Below are 21585 nucleotides of genomic sequence, written 5' to 3'. Positions count from 1 at the left end.
AAATCTCACTTTAAGCAATTAAAAAAGAAGTTATGCATCTGGCCTTTCTGGGCTTCTCTAATTTTGATAATTACTCTACACATCTAAGATCAATGAAGTAAATTAGAGGCATTATAATCTCTATCACAACTTTTCTACTTTATAATTCATGAAGCGTAATAATAAAAGACCTGCCCTTTTAATAATGGTTTTTAAACATAATTATTCTTCTGATCTTTTGATATTTAATTATACACAAACCAACATGCATTTTAGGCAGATGATCTTCCCCCACTTGCTAAGCTCAGTTGTACAAGATTGTATTTTCAACGTTTTAGTTCTGTTATTTCCTTATCAGATTTATACACAGTAACACTAATATATTTGCTTTAAGGTTGTGTATATACTCTAAACAGTTTCTGCCAATTAGCCTAATTTAAGACACTGATTTTTACGTATTTAGTTTTTCTGTGTTGCTGTACCTCGTGCATGTTGTGTATATTGCATTTGATTCAGAAGCATATAGATGACAGAGGTTTTTGGGCTTTTTTTCCTCCTAAACTGCTGTGCCTGATGTGATTACAGACTACTGGTCAAACCTAAGTATTTTCTTGGTTAAAAAATAAATAAATAAAATTATGTATTGAAACTGTGGGATCATGATCAAACCTTGTATTTGCCTGCAATGACTGTATGTATTTGTACTTGTACAAAGTAAGCTGTCCTCTAATGCTACCCTATTTGTCTGTACCTTTTTTTTGTGGAAGCTACTGTCATCTGAGGCACGGTAATTACCTGATGAAAGCAGGGGTTTAATGTTTACTTACATACTCTACCAGATCTAAGGGAAAACTGCATACAACCATTTTTTTGTAAAATATTTTTCCAACATAACAGTATTGTGTGTGACACACTACCTGTAGCCTCAGCTGATGAAGAATCATGCATCGAGTGCAAAACTAGCAGCTTTTTTGGTGTTAGCTTGAGTATCTTTCTGTGTTTTTAATGCCAAATATTGTGCACCTTTAATGTGGAGGAAATATTAGTTTTTTTCTAAAAAAGAAAAAAAAAACAAAAACAAAACAACTTTTCAAGTACTATTGTGCCCCAAATGCATGCAGTGTACTAGTTTTTCTTGTTCTCAATGCCTCTAAAAAGTGTGTTCTTGATTTATATTGCATTACTGAAAAATAAATAAGCAGAAAAGATATATCCGTTTTATGGCCTTTTCAGGGGTGCTTCTGCAGCGGTCGCACCATCCGCTCAGTGACCTGTAAAATCCAGATAAAAGCCGCGGCTACATTCAGCTCGCTTCTAAGGCGCTCGGCCAAGTCTCGTATGAAGGTTTGCAGGAGGAAAGTGTTTGTGTGTGTGTGTGTGAGCGGCTCTCCGGGCCCGAGGCAGACATAAATAAAGTCACAGTGCAGCTGCAGTCCTGATGCATTCAATCCACGGCAGCGTAGAAAGCAGATGGATACACGGCTGACCTAAAAAAAAAAAATAAAAAAAAAAGAAGAAAAAAAATGCAGACACAATCTTGCTACAGATCCAGGAAACACATCACGACCTTCGTAGTTTCCCCCTAAAATCATTTGTTAACATAACAGCCCTGACACGCTCTTATATACAAGCTTTCATGAATGAATTGCAGTTCTCTTAACTGTTTATATCAAGAGGACACCCCATATATAATCATTCAAAATAAAAGGACACCTCATTAAAATGCGAGCAGACTGTACACAATGTAAATGGCCTGACCTGCAGCGGTTCAAACTACACAAAAAATGACAAAAATACTGTACCTATTGCTTATATGAAGCTTGGCATAACTCTGCTTTGACATGCAATCCTGGTGTCCAAATATGGCTTTAATGTTCCGCGGTTGCCCGAAGCTCGGCAAGCAAACATTCGTTTGTAGCCACCAGGGACCTGCAGTATAAACACAGACAACAAATCACACAAAAAGAACCCAGCTTTGCTACAGTATTCCAAGGGTCGCTTATTGGGCTTTTACATGACAGACCGACAGACCGACGATACGTGGCTTTGTTAAGAACAAATGAAAACATCTGTTCAGTCCCATTTTCTCTAATTCCCCTACATAAAATCTAATGTAGCCAGAATTCAACAAATTCATAATTTTCAGTGAAGGCGTCAGAGGTTTGTTAGAGAACATTAGGGAACAAAGAGCATCATGGGAACTCAACAGACAGACTTGGGATGTGAAGGTGAAGAAGATTAAAGCCAGGTAAGCTACAAAACAATTATTCCAACCATTAGTCTGACACTTGATGTGGTTGTGTGAATGCTTCTGCTGTTTGTGCAGCGAACCCAAGTATAAACACCGACCCAGGGACGATCCCCCGTCTTTACCTGTGGCTTTCCTGAAGCATGTTTGACAGTTCTTGGAGTTTCTCGCCCTCCTGCACTTTTTTCCTGAGGCCCTCGATCTCTCTCCTCAGCTCCTCCACTTCTGTCTGAGCCTCTAAGGATGAGCAAACGCAAAGGAGTGCTTTTAGTTCAGAAAACAGCCGGAACGTGACTCACATTCATCTCTGGCAATCGCACTCCACCTCGGATCTGAGTAACCGGTGAACTTTTCATCATCGACTTCAGATACTGCCGCTCCAACTTGATGAGCTGTTTTTGCAGGGCGACATTCTCCTCCAACACGATCCTGAGCTGCTCGTTCAGTTTGCCCTGGATTAAAAGTGTCAACTTGTCAACAGCTTTCTTAAAGCTGAAGTATTGTTCGTTTTTTTTTTTTAAGAGTGGAGGCAACTTACCGCCTCTCTACGTGCTTCCTCCAGCTGGGCGGAGAGGTCACACACTTCTGCTCCGTGCTCGTTCTCTCGTGAGAGCGCTTGGAAGCGAAGCGCGTTCACATCCTGTCTTAAGGTCCTGACCTCAGCCTCCCGACTGGAAATATTGCTCTCCATCATGGAGAGGATCTGCACCGCCTGAGCTGCAGCAGCCAAAAATAGATTGGACGAGAACACATTCATCTTCTCTAGATCCTGAGATTGGATGCCGCAAATTTTTTTTTTGTTTTTGGCCGGCTCACACAGGAAGCTGTTGTTGTGATGTAGCGATCTCTCCCCCCGCCAGTGTTTGTCCACCAAATTGAGGAGCATCTCCAGGGGTTTCCTGTAACCACCCTGAGAGGGGAAAATGCAGAGACATCAGAAAATATAATTAGACGAACACGGAACAATCCGAGGCTCAGCGTACCAATTAGTACAGAGAACTGCCTAAACCTTTTTTTTCTTTTCAGCTTGTGGCTGTCGGTCGGATCTCCCTTCCGTCTTGTTAAAGCTCGAGTAGGTCAGCCTGGCCGGATGCAGTACGGGGTTAGAGTGATCTGCGAGGTTTAAACCAGAACGCAGCGGACTGGGAGGGCGAATGTCACCAAACGAAGAGCCACGGTGTTCACTTTGAGCTGGGAAAATGTGGCAAGTACGCAGTCATGAAATAAATGTTGCCGTCTGTCGACTTGTCTAAGTCTAGTGTGAAGGAGTTCACAGGAAATCAAAAACTCACCAGGATTTGCGGTAAAATGACCCCTGGCCTTGTGTCTGGTTAGGCTGGACGAGTCATTTTGTTTGTGTTTCTCAAAAACGGGGCCAAACGACACTTTTGGTCTTTCGGCTCCTTTCGGTGATGTTGAGCTTAGATTATGAGGTAACGTGTTCATCTGCGAGTCTTTTGACTCAGCAAGAGCTGGGAAATTATAAATAAGTACAAAATAAAAAAATGTTACAAACACGCTCTAGTTTAAAATAAATAAAATGGCCTCTGTCTCCCCCTAGTGGTAACTTGGACTGAACTTCACAACTCAAAGCACAACTGCTCTCGATGAGTGTTAGATTCAAAAGGATGACACATCAAAAACTGACCATTTAGATAATATATAGATAAAAGGGGAGAAAATTAGTTAAAAAGTTGCTATTGCTGCAAAACTGATATCCTGACCAAGAGTCTTCTAAGAAATAATGGATGAGTTTGAACACTTACAGTTTTTAGTGGAGGAATACCGAAGGATGGACTTGGCCAATTCCTACAAAAAATAAAATAAAATAAAATAAAATAAAATAAAATAAAATAAAATAAAATAAAATAAAATAAATATTATTAGTAAGTTAAAAAAAAGAAGTAGTAGTTAGGACTTTAACAGAAGTTACATTTATGGTACATTTCCAGACATTTTGTTAAGTTATGATAGATTTTTTGAAAATATTTCAAATGAGAAAACTTCCATGTGAACTGAAATCTCTGGAGATTTCAGAAATTTTTGCAATTTCGTTCAATAAAAGAGTTTGATGTAAAATATGGGGGTGGGGGCAACTAATCACCTTCTTTGGAGTTGAACACCGCTGCACCACAAAGTCATCTGGCTCCTCTCTTTTAGGCTCTAAATAAAGACGTCAGTTTGAAATTTAAGATAATTGTGGAAGAAGCAGATTATTATTTGCTATTGAACTTTAAAATGTTACCCTCCACTTCCTTGTAAAGAGAGTCAGCTTCCCCTTGATCTCTGGTAGTTGCTTCAACAAAATTCAACACAATATCGTTGCTGTGGGTCAGAAGAGAAAACCCGCTGGTCAAAAGGTCACAGCATCATTTTAAGCAAATTTCCAGATGGTGCGTGCAAGAAAACTAAAATGGGATTTATGAACATAATCTAAAACATACTGCCAAATCAACACAATATTTCACCACATAGAGGGCATTTCTCATAGCCCTGTATTCACCTTCGTCCCTAAATCTTGTGAAATGTTAGAGGAAAGACCGACTGCTGTCCGACTGACACAAGGTATTAACAGCAGAACTGCCAGTGATTCTGGTACAGACAATTTAGTACAATAAAAATGTTTTCATCCTCTGAATAAACACACAGTGGTCTGAGTGAGATTACGCCATTTAAAGAAAAGAATATTTCTTATAAAGCTTCTCTCATACTTGTACCAGAGGTGCTAATAAATGTACAAGATATCATGGTGGTAAGATGAAAGCAGAATTCAATTTTGTCTAGAATGTGAAGACGTCCTGCGTTACCCTAGGCCCTGCTGTCTGTCCAGGGACAAGCTGCTTTGCTGCAGAGAGGGACGTTGAGTGGAGAACTCAAGTATTGCAGCTTTGCGCTCCGTGTCTCTGACTGGGAAGTTATCTGTAAAAGAATCATCATGAATGACCGGACTCGATAAACAAATATCCAAGCCTGTGATGAGCGTGGACGCCTTGAGCATGTCTTACCAAGTTTTCGCAAGCTGGGCATGGCGTGCACCAGATGTGGTCGATAGCCCGGGCAATTTTTAGTCAAAGGGTTAAGTCTGAGGTCCAGCTCCCTTAAAGCTGGCAGTTCGTACAGCACTTGTACTTTTTCTAGGGATGGTATGCAGTTATAGTAAAGAATCAGCCTCTGCAGCTTCTTCAAGTGCTTCAACCCCTGGTTATAGAAACACAACAAACTTCAATCAGGAATAAAAAAATAGTTGGTTTTTTTCTTGTAACTAAACACCATAACTGAGGTAAGAAAAAATGAATTTAGAGGAGATGTGTGAAAGACAGGGCAACTGATATTCTATGTGAGACAGACCAAATACTTTTAACTGGGTCTTCATGTAAAGACAAACACAAAGTAGAACATGACTGTGAAGTGGAAGGAAAACGATACCTGTAGTTGCAGTTGTATTTAGGCTGAGATTAAATTACATTCTGAAAATATCAGGTGACTGCAGGAGGAAATTACTCACGTCTTATTTAAAGGTGTCAGACAAAAGGGGCTGAATATATATATGCACGTCGCACTTTTAATTTTTGTTTTGTTTTGTTTGTAAAATAACATTCTTTTCTTTCCACTTAACATTTAAGCACTATTTATTTGTGTTAGTTTGAACGGATTGAAGAAGAATAGCTTCATGAAAAAGGAAAAAGTGATACTGTCGTGTACAGCAGTGTTTCCCAACCCTGGTCCTGGAGGCACATTGCCCCGCATGTTTTAGGTGTTACCTTGCTTTAGCACAGGTGATTTCAATTGACAAGTGTTTGCTAAACTGCAATCAGCTGAATCAGGCATATTAAAGCAGAGAAATATCTAAAACATGCAGGGCGGTGTGCCTCGAGGACCATGGTTGGAAAACAGTGGTGTACAGAATGAGCTGCAGAGAAACAAACCTCCAACGAGACGATGGCATTGTAAGACAGATCCAGAGATTTTAGACGGCAAAAATGATTCAGAGCACTTCCAAGATGCCCGATTTTCTCCTCATGTGTCCCTGGGAGACTCAGTGTCCGAACATCACCTGTTTAAAAAAAATATTATTTATGAAGGAAACAGTTCATGCTACGTTAGCTTTGGTTAGCTTCTTACCATCGCTCAGGCCTGGGAAAGAGCCTTATAGGTTTACGTTTTAAGCAAGACAAGCTTAAAAGTGTATAATTTACCCTCCATATTTACTAGGTTTTATAACGAGCGCTATTTAAGGGAGACCGTCTTACCAAGAAAAGGATGTTTTAACTGAAGTCTTTCACGTATCCATTGCTCTGTTAATGTTGTCAAACACACCGCCGCCATACTTTTCGAACTTTTGTTGCGTTCACGTACCGTCGGGGGAACGAGTATTTGACAATCAATTTAATAGCGAGACAAAATAATGATGAAAATGATTTAGATAAAATGTCTTTACAGATTTGCATATGTTTAAAGAACATCTAAGGTGCGCTAAGTTTTTCTAATATATTAAAATAATGCTCTGTGTAGGCAATTGTGTCAACAACAGTGACAACACTGACTCTGACCAAGACCAGTTTTGACTTTAGACATTGAGTTGTACAAATTTGTTGTATAAATTGCATCTTGCATGTCAATACCTGCTTGTTTCCTTCTCTACACATTTACTACATATCTATATCGCCGTCTATTAAAAACCTACTTAATTGCTTCTTAACACAAATAGGGAATTAGTTACTCATATAGTTGGAACTTGATACAAATAGGGATCCAGGTTTGCATGACATTACATCAGAATACAGAAAAAAAGAACTTGAGTTACTTTAAACATTGTCGGTTGTTGGTACGTGACAGACTGTTGGTGCTTCAGAAACTGGTACAGTTCAGCTTTTACGAGCAAAATTGAACGCATTCTTTTTGAGCTTGCGCACTGGGCTTAGGGCTTGACCACGTGTAAAAACAAACCGTTGATTGTTCCTGCCCGAAGAATTTGCTGTTTTATCTTCTGTTATTATCTGTAAGGAAGCCTTGTTGGTCCACATCCTGACATGTTTTAATAACTTCCGTGAAATGCGTTCATTTATATTTTCTTTGATGTTATCTGTGTGTTGCCAGTTGGCAGACTGTCGGATGTTTCCAGACGTCTATTTGCATCAGTATCAATGGCGTCCTGTGTAATGGACTGGGTCACCTCTGGTTCCAACAGTGTTTTGTGTGCAACAGCCCTACACTCCTCCTATAGACTCTTTAAGGTAGGCATAGATTTTAAGACTAAATGCAATAAAAACTTAGGACGTAACTCACTAAAACGCATTGAGTGAAGCTCTCTAAAATGAAAATGAATTTTCTCTTGTCAAAGTAACAATTCGTAGGTGGGACTTGCATTTTAAAACCTACAGACTAAGCTGTAACTATTTTCTTTCTGTCACTCTTCCTACACACGTTGTACCTGTATAAATCTACACTCGCCACATACCATGAATTTGTTCATACTGTCTTTCTCCATAGGACCACAGGGGGCCCTCTGTTGGCTTCTTCCTGCTCGGGGCCTCTGCAGCTCTTTGCCTCTTCCATGCCTCCAAGCTTCAGAGAGAAGCAGAATGGACCGGGGAGGTTCTGGCTCCGGCTTTGGTTTCCTTCGACCTCCTGTGGCTCAGTCAGGACCACAACACGGCTCGTGTTCTCCTGTACGGCTCCTGTCTGCTTCTCGGACTCTCAGACTGGCTCTCAGGAGAGACGCTCACTGTCCTGACTCGCTGCCTCGGCCTGTCGTCTCTGTCCTGCTGCCTGACTGTGTGCCTGTTTGCAGGGAATGCGTTAGGGGCCGCAGGCGGCGTGGCCCTCAGCCTCCCGTTACTGCTGGCACAGAGGGCCGACACGGACGCTTTTTCTCCTCTGATCTCTCCACCTGCTGCAGAGGGACTTGTGAAATGTCTTCTAAAGGGGTCGTTGTCAATAGGCTGTTGGCTTTCAGCAAAAGCCCTCAACAAGTTTCTGTTGGATGTGACTGACCTATAAATACTGTATGTAAATTAGTGGTGATTTTTGCAGAGGTAAACTGTTCATTACAGGAGGTAAAGGGAAATTAAATAACCTAACTTGAGTGAATAGATTATCTAAAACAATGTACATTTTTGCCATTATAAGGTTGAACACTTTTTTCACTGCAGCAGACACTTTTTTTTGCTGCTGTAATTCACATATTCTCTGTGAGTTTTTAACACTTTGCAGCAGGGAACCTCCAGAAAGTTATCAGAGGGTTTTCCAGAAGCTGGCCTATGATATTCTTCAGATAGCACACTAATACCAGAATTCACAACATCATTTCAGGAATTCAACTACAGTGGTTTTATGCATATTTATTCACAATCTTTTCATTTAATAACATTATGTTATCTGCTCTGTGTTTTTGTATACTTAAGGTTATCTTTAAGTAATGTTTACAACCTGTTAAGAGATCATTTGGGTATTAATATTGTAGAATTTAAATGTATAATATTGTAACTAATCAATTTTTAAGATGCCTTTTATATCTAATATCCTGAGAAAATAGTTTGAAATGAGCTCAAAATGTTTTTGGAGGATAAATGTATTGATGACAACATTTAGTTGGGCATTAAACCTTTAAAAGGCCCTTTTTTTCAAGCGTGTGAAAAGACATTTGAAGTGTTGATTTGGGAAACTCTGCTATGATAGTGTTGTGGATCTGAGTGGTGCTTTTTAGACTACAGATTACCACATTTACATATCCAGTTTCATTTTTATTTTCTTATTTTTTTGCGTTCATATTTCACTGTTTTGTTTTTATTATAAATGCAGAGATCAGTTTGATCCCTTGGTAGCAAGATAAAGAAATCAGGTTTGCCCTAAAGCTTTTGCACAGTATTATTTAGTTTGCATGAGCTAAAGCTAAATAAGTAGATCTAATTGATGTTTCGCTAATTAACATTTTTTAAAAACTAGGACGTCTGTTGGAAAGCAGTCCCTTGCAGTAAGTCCATTGTTTTAATACCAGATATTATTTTAGTGAAATTTGCTGAAACTAAGTCAGACTTCATTTGAATATCAAGTGAGCTGAGATTGAATAAAAACTTATCACCAGTGTGATAATTCCCAGCAGTGAGTTCAAATTCTCAGTTGTTTTGTTGCAGTGATAAAAACTGAAAAAATGTAGAAGTTGCAGGTAAAAGTCAAAATATTCTTTTGTCGTGTTTTCTACGTTTCTATCCGTTTTGCTTAATTCTTGTCATGTTGGTGTTGATGTCTGTTTTTGCCTGCTTGTGTTTTTATTTTGGACTGAGGCAAGCAGAAACACCCTTCGCTTCCAGAGTTTAGGAAGCCGCCTTTGCTGTGCAGCCTCAGCACTATCCATGTCCGAAATATCTGCAGTGGTCAAAGCTCTAACTTCGTCTCCGTCATAGTTTGATGCTCGTTACATCTCTGTTTTGCAGTGAGCTACAGGAAAAGATGCTGCAGCTTTTCTCCCAGGGTTTCAGGAGAGTGAAACTGGTTCACTGCAGTATATGTAAAACATCTGTGGCTCCAATCCAAACTCTGAGGGGAATGGTAGAAATAGTTTTTCCTTTTAGCTTTCTAAGTCATTTGGGGACATTATTGGTCCTAAAGACAAATGTTTATAGAGTTGCCTGTTTTGTTCCTTTCTTTCTTTTTTTTTTTTTACTGTCTAAAAATGTATATATTTCAGAAGTAATTGATCTTCTGAACAAGCTGCTGTATTGCAATCACAAAACTTCAGTATTTTTCATCAGGGATTTTCCAACGTTGCTCTGGTTGTATGTTTGGGGTCGACCTTCATCAGATGAAGGTCGACCCCATCAGATGAAGGTCGACCTTCATCCTCGCCCCAAGGCTTCTGCTGCTTCAGCTGCAGTGTTAGTTCTCCACCTCACATTGCATTTACTTGCAGAACTAAAATTTGAATGTTTGCTGTGTTGGATCCATCCATCCATACATTTTCTGCCGCTTATCCGGGGTCGGGTCGCGGGGGCAGCAGCAGTGTTGAATCTTTCAGATCAGATTTTGTTGAGTGTGCAACCGACAGTTGTTGCGTTAAATTCTGCCACGAGTTGTGGATTTCTGCAGCTCCTCCAGAGTAACCAGGGGCTTTTTGAATGCTCTTCTTGTTTAGCCTGTCAGTTTCAGTGGGCGGCTGTTTTTGGTGGGTTTTCTGTTCTGTGCTCTTTCCATTTTCAGATGATGGATCAAACAATTCTTAATGAGACATTCAGAGCTTTGAATGTAGTTTTACAACCAAACTCCTCTATAAATCTCATCATAACATTTATTAATTCAGAAATTTAATGGTATATATTTATTAAAAAGGGCACTTTCATTTAGTTTCAATTTGATTTAGGGCTGTACAAGTAAAGGGCACTGAATACATATAAAAAAAATAGTTTTTTGTTTTTTTTCAAATTTTATCTATTACTTGAAAACTGTTTTTTTCCCCCTTTACATTTTATAATCATGTACTACTCAATATTAGCCTAACTAACAAAATACCAGTAAAAGACAATAAAGTTTGTGTAATCTGCATTCTTTAAGAATCATTTTTGTTCAGCAACTTTTCGCGACTTTGTTTCACTACTCACCCGCTTAAAATCAGCAACCTGCAATGTTTGTTTATTTCACATACTCAGAAGAATGAAATGAATCACCTCTTCCTTCTCTACCTAGTCAGGCCAGCGTTGTCATCATCGGCTCTATCACCCCATTCTCTCCATGAAACCTGTCTGCATCTGCAGCTGCACCACTGCAGCGGCTCAGGAAGCAGCACTGAGCATGCTCCGTGGAGCCGCAGCTTGTGGATGGAGCAAAGTGGAGAGAAGGAGAAAAGGATGAGGAGAACAGAATGAGCCTGGCGGTGCAGGGATCTTCCAGCAGCTCCCGAGAAAAGGAGCTGCACGGGAGGAGTTGGGATTGACAACACAGATGGAGCGTGAAATTGGAATACGAAGGGCTGGAATCACAGGCTTCCGTTATCGGGAGGGCGAAGTCGTTTGATGAGGTACAGAAGACAATTAATTCAGCTGGATGAAATGGAAATAGAGAAATGCTTGAAAAATGCATCATAAAAAAAAAAAATCTCAACATGCATATTTAGATGATCGGTTTCTCCGTTTTAAGATTAAGTTTGATATTTTTATGCCTTCCATCAGTTTCAAAATAACTAAATCAGCAGGTTCATTTATCATTTGCAGGAGCTCTCTAACGGAGTGGAGATGTACGCCTTCTATTCGCTTTTAGTCTACATCTTCTACACTGTCTTCAGGAAGGAGGAAGAGGAGGAAGCCTTGGATGAAGCCTGCGGAGCTTCCCCAGATGTGAGTCTAGCCACATCATTTTGCATCCTCAGAGATTTTCTGCTCAGATATTTTTGGAAACATCAATCAGGCCACAGGTTGCCTCATAGTGCTGGATTTTTATTGCATGTAGTTGTGCGCATGTCGGGATTTGGAATATGTGTTTCTTTTGTTAAAAACATGTGCGTGTGTGTGTGTGTTTTGTGTCTGTTACCGTCTGACCCTCGAATACGATGCACAGGAGCCAGGACCTGTTTCCATGGAAACAAGGAGCAGGAGACGAGATGGCCACGCCTCCAGAACAAAAAAATCTTGTGCTCGATTTAGTGAATCAAGTGAGTTCATGAGAAAGAAACCATGCATGCCCTACACAAGGAGTTCCCACTTACGCTTTAAATATTTAGCGCAAACAGTCCTTCATTCTGTTGCTCTCCTAATGTTTGACCAGGCAGCAGCAGTGACAGTGACGAACTGAGCGATGAAGATGAGGATAATCCCCCAGACGTCCCAGCCTGCACTCCTCTGGCAGCTTTTCTGTCTTTCAAACAGGAGACTGAGAAGAGGAGAGCCTCTCAGGTTCAGCTGGAGGCAACAGGAAAGGTATCGAACACTCAATGCAGAAGGCTAACATAAAATCACCCCCCCAACCCCCCACCAGGTCGATAAACTTGAAGGATGTGTTTCCTCATCAAACAGTTGGCCGAGTCTCCCCTGGTGGCGGTGATGTCCCACTTGCTAAGCTTTCTGGAGCAGTACTCCCACTTCCAGCAGCTGCAGCAGCAGGCCGACCAGTACCGGCTCCAGCTGAAGAGGCACCGCGTCCATCACCGCCGTCAGATGAAGACTCTGCGGGCCTCCTACCGCCAGCGCATCAGAGACAAGAACAGCATCATAAGCAGCCTGGAGGAGGCCATCAGTCAGCAGCAGAGTCCCAGCCCCCTGAGCGAGGGTGAGACAGAGGGGTGAGGGGGGATGGGTGAGACGTTATCACTTCCATGCTGCGAAGGGATCGTGGAAAAAAAAAGACAGATGTAAAGGTCATAGTCTTTGTTGAAAATACTACCTCTTTGAATTGTTCCATCTGATTTAGGTCACTCGTTGAATCAGTAAATGCCAACTCTCGCTTGTTTTGAAATTTTCCAGTACTCTAGACGTGCGTTCAGTTTGAACTTGTGCCACTGTAGTTTGCTCAAGCGGCTTCTTTCGTCCTAACTGATGAGCGAAGGGAAGCTTTTCTTATTTTTTTCCTGTTTGTGTTGACTGGAATGACGGTGATGGTACATCTGTACATTTTTTGTAACATCTGAGACACGAGTAAAGCAAATAAGGATTAGATTTGAAAGATGTTTTTCAGCAGCTGTGTTGTCACAAGAACCAGCCCAGCCCCGTGGTTCTCAGAGCCTGTCTGTACCTGCTGTGATTCAGATGTAACCACAGACTGGTTGTCTGACCTCAGATCAGAAACCCTAAGCAGCGCTCATAGAAACCCTAAGCAGCGCTGCAGCTTGTTAACAGGTGCATGAATATGCAGCTCCCCGAATGAGCAAATTTGTCTCAGTTTTACAGATAAATGTAAGAGGACCTCATGACTCCCCCGAGTTGCTGGATCTCAGCTGTGCTGACGTGAATAAAACATGTCTGCTGATGCTGTTTAAACTGGAGCAAATGGAGTTACAAGGTCTGGCACATGCAGGGGTAGCACGTGTAAACGTGTCGAGATAAAAATAGCCTGAGGTCCCGGTGGCCACAAGGCTATTCTGTTTGTTTCTCTCTCTTTTTTATAGGTTTATTACAAAATGCAGGTCTGAGTGGTACTGTGTATCATGAATATGCAGGATGTTAGCCAATATGGCTGGGTTACAACTGCTTAGGCTGTTTTCTATTTAGCTCACAAAAGTTTTACAAATACATTTATTGGTTTAAAAATAATTTTTACCCATAATTTGAAGCTGCTACCTTAAAATTTTACAGTCCTGTTTAACTCCGTCTGCAGATTTCTTTGCGAAACCCCTCCACAAGGACAAACCTGACATGCAATGTTGATAAAATTTGCATAAAGTTGCAAAATGAAAATAGGAGACGACAGAGCCTGGTAAATCACTGAGGCGGAGGAAAAGTGATGGAAGCATTGTTAGTCATGCTGCTTCAGCTCTGGGTGGAGAGCAGGGTGGTTTTAAAAAGGTTTGCTGAGTTGCACTATTATAATTCATGTCTTTAAATTTGCATCTCAGGATGGGAAGTAGAACACGAGCACAATGATGTCAACGGTAGTGCACGGTGACTACAGATGCAAAAAAATAAACCAAAAACATTTGGTCCATTTTCAATGGTAATAAATATTAGATTTACACGTGAGCTTTTCTTCATGCCGTGGAAATATTAGGGAAATGAAGAGATGGCTCTGAGTAAAAAAAAAAAAACACAAACTGTAAAAAATGTCTTTACACACACAGGAATGTTTCGCATGATCAATCATATTACAAAAAAAACAAAAAAACAAAGAATTTGAATGAATGCAAAAAGCTAATTTTATTTTAATAAATTCATTGCTGCAGTTTTTGCCCTAAGAACATCATTGGGATTAAATTGCTGACAGTGCTGGATGTCGTTGGTTTTGTCTCCTGTCTTCCAGGCGAGTGCAGCAGTGATGTGGGGAATCCAGCTGGTCTCCACCGACTGGTGGAGTCCCTGTACGGGCTGCAGGGGGAGAGGAGCAAACTGAGGGGAGAGCTGCGTCTGCTGCACTCACAGCTGGAGCAAAAAGAACGAGACAGGCATACCCGCATACAGGCCTTTCAGCAGCAGGTACATAGCCGGGGTTATTTTTGCGCCCATGTATTGTAAAAGCAGACCATCAAAGCTGTAATTTTCATTCTGACATTTTGCACGAGTGCCACTTCTATTTAACGTAAGCAGAGAAATTCGTTTTAGATGTGAAATATTCCCAAATGATAAGAGGCTAGTGCAAACATTTCACATTCTTCTACTGATAATAGAAAAAAACAAGTCTTCATTCTGACACATCTAATCCAATTTTCAAATTGCTTTCATTTTCTTTTATAGATTGATGAGCTGAAGAGCTGCATAGAGGAGCGTGAGGAGGAGCTGTCGAGACTGAGAACAGCCACTGTGAGTCCTGCAAGCCATTGACTGAGTCATTCATCGAGTGTATGTCACTTTTCGAGCAATCAGCAGAGCAGCTCCGTTATAAAACTAGCTCCGTAAATGTCAAGCAGCACCCAGCTCTTACAACGAAAAGAAGGAAACGAAATACATATTGGAAATAAATATAACAGTTGATGCTATGCTTATTTGATCTACCATTTTTTTAATCATCTTTGAATTTTGACAGAAAAAACTAAGTTAACTATGCTTTCATCAGTATATTATTGCATATTAATTATAAGATGAATAAAATTGTGAAGTTAACAAATAAACCATGATCATCCATTGGCTTTGCAGGATTTGATTATTTTTCTCTTCAATTAAATTTGAAATGTTTATAAGCTTTTACATTGTCTTTATTCAACTGAAATGTGCCTTTTTTCACATTAGTTCTCATTTTTGCTTTCACAAATATACAGTTTCCATTTATGTCATATTTATTCTGTCTGATCTGAATAAACATTGAGACACAGCTTGGAGCCTTAAACATCATTTTTAGCAAGATAAAGGTCTCTCAGTCCTAAAAACCTAAGCATATTTACATTGACTACACAGCATGCATTTATGATGTCTTTGATTTTACATACTGTGGCTCTGCAATGGACTGTGATATTCTTATTATATAATTTAAAGAAGATTTCCAACATAAAAGTGTATCAGAATCAAACTATCTCTTCAGCTTTATTAAAATTCACTTCTAACATCTTGTCAGATAACAAAACCAATGAGCGCCAGTGTTCGTTCTTTTCATTTTGTTGTTTACTTCACCCTCAGGGAGCCACGGACTCCGAGAAGCGAGTTCTCTGTCTGTCGGCTGAGAACGAGAGCCTGAAGCAGAGCCTGAGCGTCACACAAGGCCTCCTGCAGCAGCTGTCGGCCATCCCGTCTCAGTCCAACACCATGCTCATCAAGGTGAGAGGCTGAAGTTCTGCTCCGAGCTCAACCCGCCGTTAACACGCACGCGACGTGCTTCGTTTTTACACGACAGGAGAACGAGAACCTCCGTGGCCGAGTTCAGCAGCTGGAGTCGTCCCTGCAGCAGCGGGCCGAGCAGCTCTCGCAGCTGGAGAGGAAGAGTGAACACAGGGAGTGGAGAAGAGGAGAGGAGCTGAGAAAACGGGAAGACAGAGTGAGGGAGCTGGAGCTGGAGCTGAATAAGGAAAGAGGGAAGGAGCCAGTTGTGAAGGTGAACCATCTCAACGGGCTTGTTGACGGATTCCAGAGGGACTCGGATATATTCATACGATCCTGAAAAGACGTAACTCTTCTCTGCAGTACGTCACGCAGACAGTGGAGGTGGAATCGCCGGCCACAGTGAAGCAGCTGACCAAAGCCAGACAGAGGAACGAGGTGCTGTCTGAAAGGCTGTCCAGTCAGAATGAGAGGTGCAGACAGCTGGAGGACCAGATCAGGAAGTCAGATGAATATAGCTGCAACCTGCAGCACAAGGTAAGAACTAAAGGTTTCAACTTTCAGGATGATTTTGCTTTGAATCCCTTGGTTTGTTGGAGAACACGGATGACCATAAAGTTTCATGGAGGTTTTTTTAGTGCAGGGATAACTCATAAAACAATGTCAGCGTTATGCATTAAACATTGTAGAAGGCTCCAAAATACTTGAGACGAGGTCAAAGGATTATATTGAAGCAGCAACCTTAAGCATACAGTTTAGACTAAATCTTTATGTATTAGAATGGCCCAGTCAAAGCCCACTCTTACATCACTGCCCGATTCCCAATTATGCACTACTTTGTATGCGCCCGTCACATAAAATTCAAGTTCATTGTATTAATTTGGTAAAAATGCCAAGTACTTTTACAAGCTCCTGCACATTTTGAACATCACTCGTTTAGTTTTTATCTACATTACCGATAGCTATAAGCCCTTAAAACCGTTGATGTTTAGAAATAATTTAAAGTCAATGTTATGAACCGCCGATCCGACGACAGAAAAATAAAAGTTCTACCCTCTCGTTCTATAACAAACACAGTCACTGTAAATATAAAGCTAACAGGCCGACAAACTGTTGTGATAAAATATTTACAGATTGCAGCATACGAACGAGAAATCAGTCACCTGCGAGAGGAACTGCTGAAGGAGATCGGCCACTTGGAGGAGAGGAAAGAGGAGGCCGTGAAGGCTGCTGCCAGCTGCTCCGCTGAACACTTTCAGAACCTGCAGGACCAATTCTTCAGTCAGTCGCTTCTGCTGCTGCTCACAAGACGCTCTGCTTAGTCAAAGAATATTTCTTCACGCCTTACTTTCTCTCTCAGCTTTGCAGAAGCGTCTAACAGCTCTCCCTCCAACCCTGTGCTCCATGAAGACAGACTACGCCAGTCTAAGGAGTCAGGTTCGGAACTTCTCCGAGTTTTACGGCGCAGCTATCAGTGAAGCCAAAAAGCAGGTAATTCAGGCCTGAACTCTTGCATTTTGACGGAAGGAAACGTCAGATTTCTGGGATTCCACGCCGTGCTTTCTCTTTGGTAGATCTCAGCAGCTATCAGTGAGATGTCTGAAGCCAACAAGGACCTTCTGGAGAAGTACAGGAAGGAAGTGGCCCTGCGCAGGAAGCTCCATGAGCAGCTGGTGGAGCTGAAAGGCGAGGAAGAGTCACGTTTGCTCCGGCAAATATAGGCAGATTGTTTGCTCACCGAGCCTTCGCTCCGTTTCAGGCAACATCCGTGTGCTGTGCCGGGTCAAGCCCGTGCTGAAGGAGGACCAGCACGAGGAAGGTCAGTCCGTTGTCGTGACGACGGACCCCAACAACGAGTCCTCCCTCGCCGTGTTGAGCAAGGGGAAAGGTCGCAGCTTTGAGCTGGACAAGGTCTTCCAGCCACATGCCACACAGGAAGAGGTAGTGGGAAAGACAAAGATTTGAAGAACACGTTACTGCGACATGACCTCTGACCCCACCCCTCACTCTTGGTTTGGTTTGAACAGGTCTTTCAGGAGATTGAACCTCTTGTGACGTCCTGCATTGATGGCTACCATGTCTGCATATTTGCATACGGGCAGACAGGCTCTGGAAAAACCCACACCATGGAGGTAAACACTAGTTTTATAGCATGGCTGCAACTAACAAAGGTCATTTGTTGAGATAAAAAAAAAAAAAAACTCATAATAATGGCACATTTTTTAATTAGACGCATGTATTGTAATTTATTACTACATTTGTTTGTGTTTTAAAAAAAAGATTATTCTTGTGTTCAGAGCCGACAGCATAAGCAAACAGAATGGTTGGTCTGGTTGCTTTTACAACGTAAAAGCAGATTTATGAGATGACATATTATTGATAATAGTTAATATTTAAGCAAATGATAACTATTTTAAATATATTAACCTACACTATTTTCCCAAAAGTAATTGCTCATCTATCTTCAAACATCTGAATTAGACACAGTAGCCATAGAGTTTATTAAAAACGTTCTGGTTTTCACAAGATTAAGGAAAAAAAAATCATTACGACGACATTTATATCTCAATAAAACCGAAAAGTAATAAATGTTGTTAGAGTAAAACAGAAATAGTTGTTGGGATTTTTAGATGTCGTCCAGAAGGAACAGGATTGAGAAGGAGAACAATAGCGAGCTCCTTTATGCATTTTCATCAAGCTGTAATGTATTTTTTATATCTCATTTAAACGAGAAACTTTCTCATCATAAAAAAATATAAAACTCATTATAACGAGAAAGTTTCTTTTTTTTCCAACAAGTCTTGCATCTCGTTATGAGATAGTGCTCCTGAATTTATTTCTAATCACTTCTGTACTTAAATAATCCTGATTTTACTTTTTTTAAAAATGTAAATAAATATTTAATTATTATGATTATTTTTTTTAAATAATTTTTAAAAAATCTAAACAACAAAAGAACATTTTATTTGTGAAGCCACAGCACAATATTGTTTTTTCCTGTTTGGTTTTAGTTTTGTGTCTTTGTTCTAAGTGTAGATTCACTCTTACCAACAGAACAGCTGAATTTATGAATGAATAACTTTACCCAAGTTGTTCTTTTCCTGCTCAGTATTTTAAGGCGAAACTTTAACTTAGCACTTTTCCTTCCTATAAAATTAACTGCCTCTCCATGAGTTTCTCATGACTGAAAAGTTGCAGATGCCAATCGCCATAAAGCCACTTTTGATCGTGAAGAAATCAAAAGTGGCTGTAAAAATGCCGGCTGTGTTACTATGTCAAGATCCAGCAACATGATATTATGGCCACTTCCTGTTATCCAGGGCAGCGTGGAAAACCCAGGAATCAACCAGCGAGCTCTGAAACATCTCTTCAGTGAGATCGAAGAGAGAAAGGACATGTGGTCCTACACGGTCACAGTCAGCTCTGTGGAGATTTACAATGAGGTGCTGAGGTACAGATGCTGCTTTTTAGCTGGAGGTGACATATTGTAACGTATATTGTGACAAAAAAGGGGTTAAGTGCGGTTTGTCTTTCAGAGACCTGCTGAGTAAGGATGGAGAGAAGTTGGACATAAAGATCAACCCGGATGGAACGGGACAGCTGCACGTTCCAGGCCTCAGGGTGATAGAAGTTAGGAACTTTCAGCACATTAAGAAGGTGGGACGATCTACCGTTTTAATCACCATTCGTGAAAACATGACTGATCTAACCAGCGTTTTTTTAAAAATTGTTTTTAAAGATTTTAGCCACAGCTCGTAGGAACAGGATCACTTTTGGCACTCAGATGAACCAGCACAGCTCACGCTCCCACGCTCTGCTGTGCATCACCGTCCAGGGTACTGATCTTGCCTCTGGCTCCAAAACCACCGGTCAGTCACGCATTTTTTTTATTTTTTTCCTTCTCAGCACAAACTGTCAGGAGTTTTGTCTTTCAAAGGCAAATCAGTTCTGTGAATTTCACCCTTTGTCGCTCAGGTAAGATGAACCTGGTGGACCTGGCTGGCTCAGAGCGGGTCTGGAAGTCCGGAGCCGAAGGGGAGCGGCTGAAGGAGGCCCAGAACATCAACCGCTCCCTGCTGGCGCTCGGGGACGTCATTCAGGCTCTTCGGGGTCGGCACACCCACATCCCCTTCAGGAACTCTCGCCTTACCTACTTGTTACAGGACTCCCTGGGCAAAGGCAGCAAGACCGTCATGGTGGTGCAGGTAAGAGGAATCCTTAAGCCCATCCGTCGTCAGCCGATTCTTACAGCGTCACTAACAGAGTTAAATCATTCCACCGAAGGTGTCTGCGCTGGAGAGCAACGTGGGCGAGACGTTGTGCTCTCTGAAGTTCGCTCAGCGGGTTTGTAAAGTGGAGCTGGGTCCTGCAGCCAGGAAGATCGAATCTGGCAGAGGCCAGTGTGACTGACGGCCTTGAATCCACCACAGTAGTCCTACAGTATTAAAGCACCTGGCAAAAAGTTTTCACACTCTGTGAATTTTTCCTCATTATGTAATGTTACAGCATTTACTGTATTTTATTGGAGTTTTATTTGATAAGATCAGCATAGGGTGGTGCATAATTGTGAAGTGCGTCTGTAAAAGATGCACATTTTGCAACTGTGCTGCATGCATGTGTACTTTAGCCTCCAACAGGAAATACTTTACAGAGCTAGTTCTGCTGTATGTACACCAGCGAGGCTTTGGGGTACGTCGAAAGACGTACACAAAATATGCCAGGCTCAGTCTTTGCAGCTATGAACATCAATTTTCAGGTTTTGCCACAGATTTTTAGTAATTCTCATTGACGAGGCCATTTTAGCACGATTATGGTTTAATCTATGCAACGCATCGTCTCTTGGCCCCTGCTATGTAGCTAATGCTGTCTTTGCCTGGCTCATCAGTTTAGGTGAACAGCAATGTCTTGGAAGATCTTTACATATTTGTAACCTAAACCTGCTTTAATCATCTCCTCAAACTCATCCCTTGAGATTAAGTTACTGTGGTAGACTGAATGCGTGACGTATTTAAAACATATTGAAACCCGAGGCTTAATTTTCTGCTCCTTCAAAATGATGCACTATCATGTGCTTGTCTGTCACATAAAACCCCAATAAACAATGAACATTTTTGCAGTTCCAATGTGGAAAAGCTTATAAGGAGTATGAATACTTTGCAGGCAGTCTCACCTTTATCCCACCAGCTACTTTCAAGTATCCACAGGATCAGCCGCAAACTTGATTAAGGGCTAAATCTGTGGAGGTCTGCAGTTTTGAGGTCAAGTTTTTTTCCTCTCCGCCATATTTGGTAAAAAACCCTTTATCATTAGTTGACCTGCATGCAGTCAGGAATATTTATTCTGCCTCTCTTTCTCTCTCGGCTGAAAAACCCGATGCTTCCTTGAAATGCTGTTTGTTTTTATTGTATAGGAGAATCTGGGATTAATCACAACCTCTGTGATCGTCACACTGTTTAGAGCCGTGTCACGGTACACCCCGATTCAGAATCACAATATCAGCACTTTAGTTTGTGCACCTTTTGCCACCCATCTTGCTGTAGATGTCTGTAGACCGTGTCATTGCTGATGTAACATATTTTGAAGCTGTAGTGAGTAGAAACAGCTAAATTATGAGCTGCAGGTACATTTAAGACCCATATTTGTGTCGTTTCTGTGAAAAACTCAAAAAGCCTTGATCATTTGCCTTTACAGATGCGAACAGAGGTTGTTTTGAGGGGAGCTGGTGGCCTTTGTCTGAAATGAACTGTGCAATGACTCCCGACGCAGGTGGAGTGGGCCTAGAGATAGAAGATGCACTTTATTGTGAAAGAGCAGCATTTCAGTTCGGCTTGCAACGGAGGTCACTGGTGAATGTTTCACAAAATACTGAAAGCTTATTTATTGCTCATATGTGTTCATCGGTTTTTAATCCACCGAATCGAAATGTGCTTTTGATTCTAATGTAGCAAAACATCATGTAGCAGTTCCTATCAGGAG

The 21585-nt window shown here is 41.1% G+C and overlaps 2 protein-coding genes across 3 annotated transcripts; one reads left to right on the top strand and one right to left on the bottom strand.

Annotated features, from left to right (window-relative positions):
• Nucleotides 1-690: 690 nt before the first annotated feature.
• Nucleotides 691-6568, bottom strand: cep72 (centrosomal protein 72). Its single transcript, XM_008432561.2, has 15 exons — nucleotides 6478-6568; nucleotides 6154-6281; nucleotides 5233-5425; nucleotides 5035-5146; nucleotides 4473-4552; nucleotides 4332-4390; nucleotides 3994-4036; nucleotides 3520-3699; nucleotides 3237-3418; nucleotides 3044-3137; nucleotides 2766-2944; nucleotides 2553-2679; nucleotides 2353-2464; nucleotides 1782-1908; nucleotides 691-1466 (listed from the first exon to the last, which is right to left on the bottom strand). Exons 1-14 carry the CDS (start codon nucleotides 6551-6553, stop codon nucleotides 1848-1850), a joined length of 1626 nt encoding a protein of 541 aa, XP_008430783.1. The 5' UTR covers nucleotides 6554-6568; the 3' UTR covers nucleotides 691-1466; nucleotides 1782-1847.
• On the top strand, nucleotides 6094-20732 carry LOC103478606 (kinesin-like protein KIFC3). Of its 2 annotated transcripts, none has more exons than XM_017309542.1 (22): nucleotides 6094-6174; nucleotides 7325-7461; nucleotides 7718-11237; nucleotides 11431-11553; nucleotides 11774-11867; nucleotides 11981-12132; nucleotides 12229-12481; nucleotides 14165-14337; nucleotides 14596-14661; nucleotides 15472-15609; nucleotides 15686-15883; nucleotides 15973-16146; nucleotides 16743-16890; nucleotides 16970-17100; nucleotides 17184-17295; nucleotides 17369-17550; nucleotides 17637-17741; nucleotides 18930-19060; nucleotides 19146-19266; nucleotides 19349-19478; nucleotides 19585-19814; nucleotides 19894-20732. In XM_017309542.1, exons 4-22 carry the CDS (start codon nucleotides 11452-11454, stop codon nucleotides 20017-20019), a joined length of 2766 nt encoding a protein of 921 aa, XP_017165031.1. In that variant the 5' UTR covers nucleotides 6094-6174; nucleotides 7325-7461; nucleotides 7718-11237; nucleotides 11431-11451; the 3' UTR covers nucleotides 20020-20732. The 2 variants fall into 2 exon arrangements, with proteins under 2 accessions (XP_017165031.1, XP_008430785.1); XM_008432563.2 differs by lacking the exon at nucleotides 6094-6174 and adding an exon at nucleotides 7126-7226.
• The last annotated feature ends 853 nt before the right edge of the window (nucleotides 20733-21585 follow it).

Source organism: Poecilia reticulata, linkage group LG16 (genome assembly GCF_000633615.1).
Source record: "Poecilia reticulata strain Guanapo linkage group LG16, Guppy_female_1.0+MT, whole genome shotgun sequence".
NCBI lineage: Eukaryota > Metazoa > Chordata > Actinopteri > Cyprinodontiformes > Poeciliidae > Poecilia > Poecilia reticulata.
Note: the sequence above shows the minus strand (reverse complement) of the source record. Positions and strands in the feature narration are given on the sequence as shown.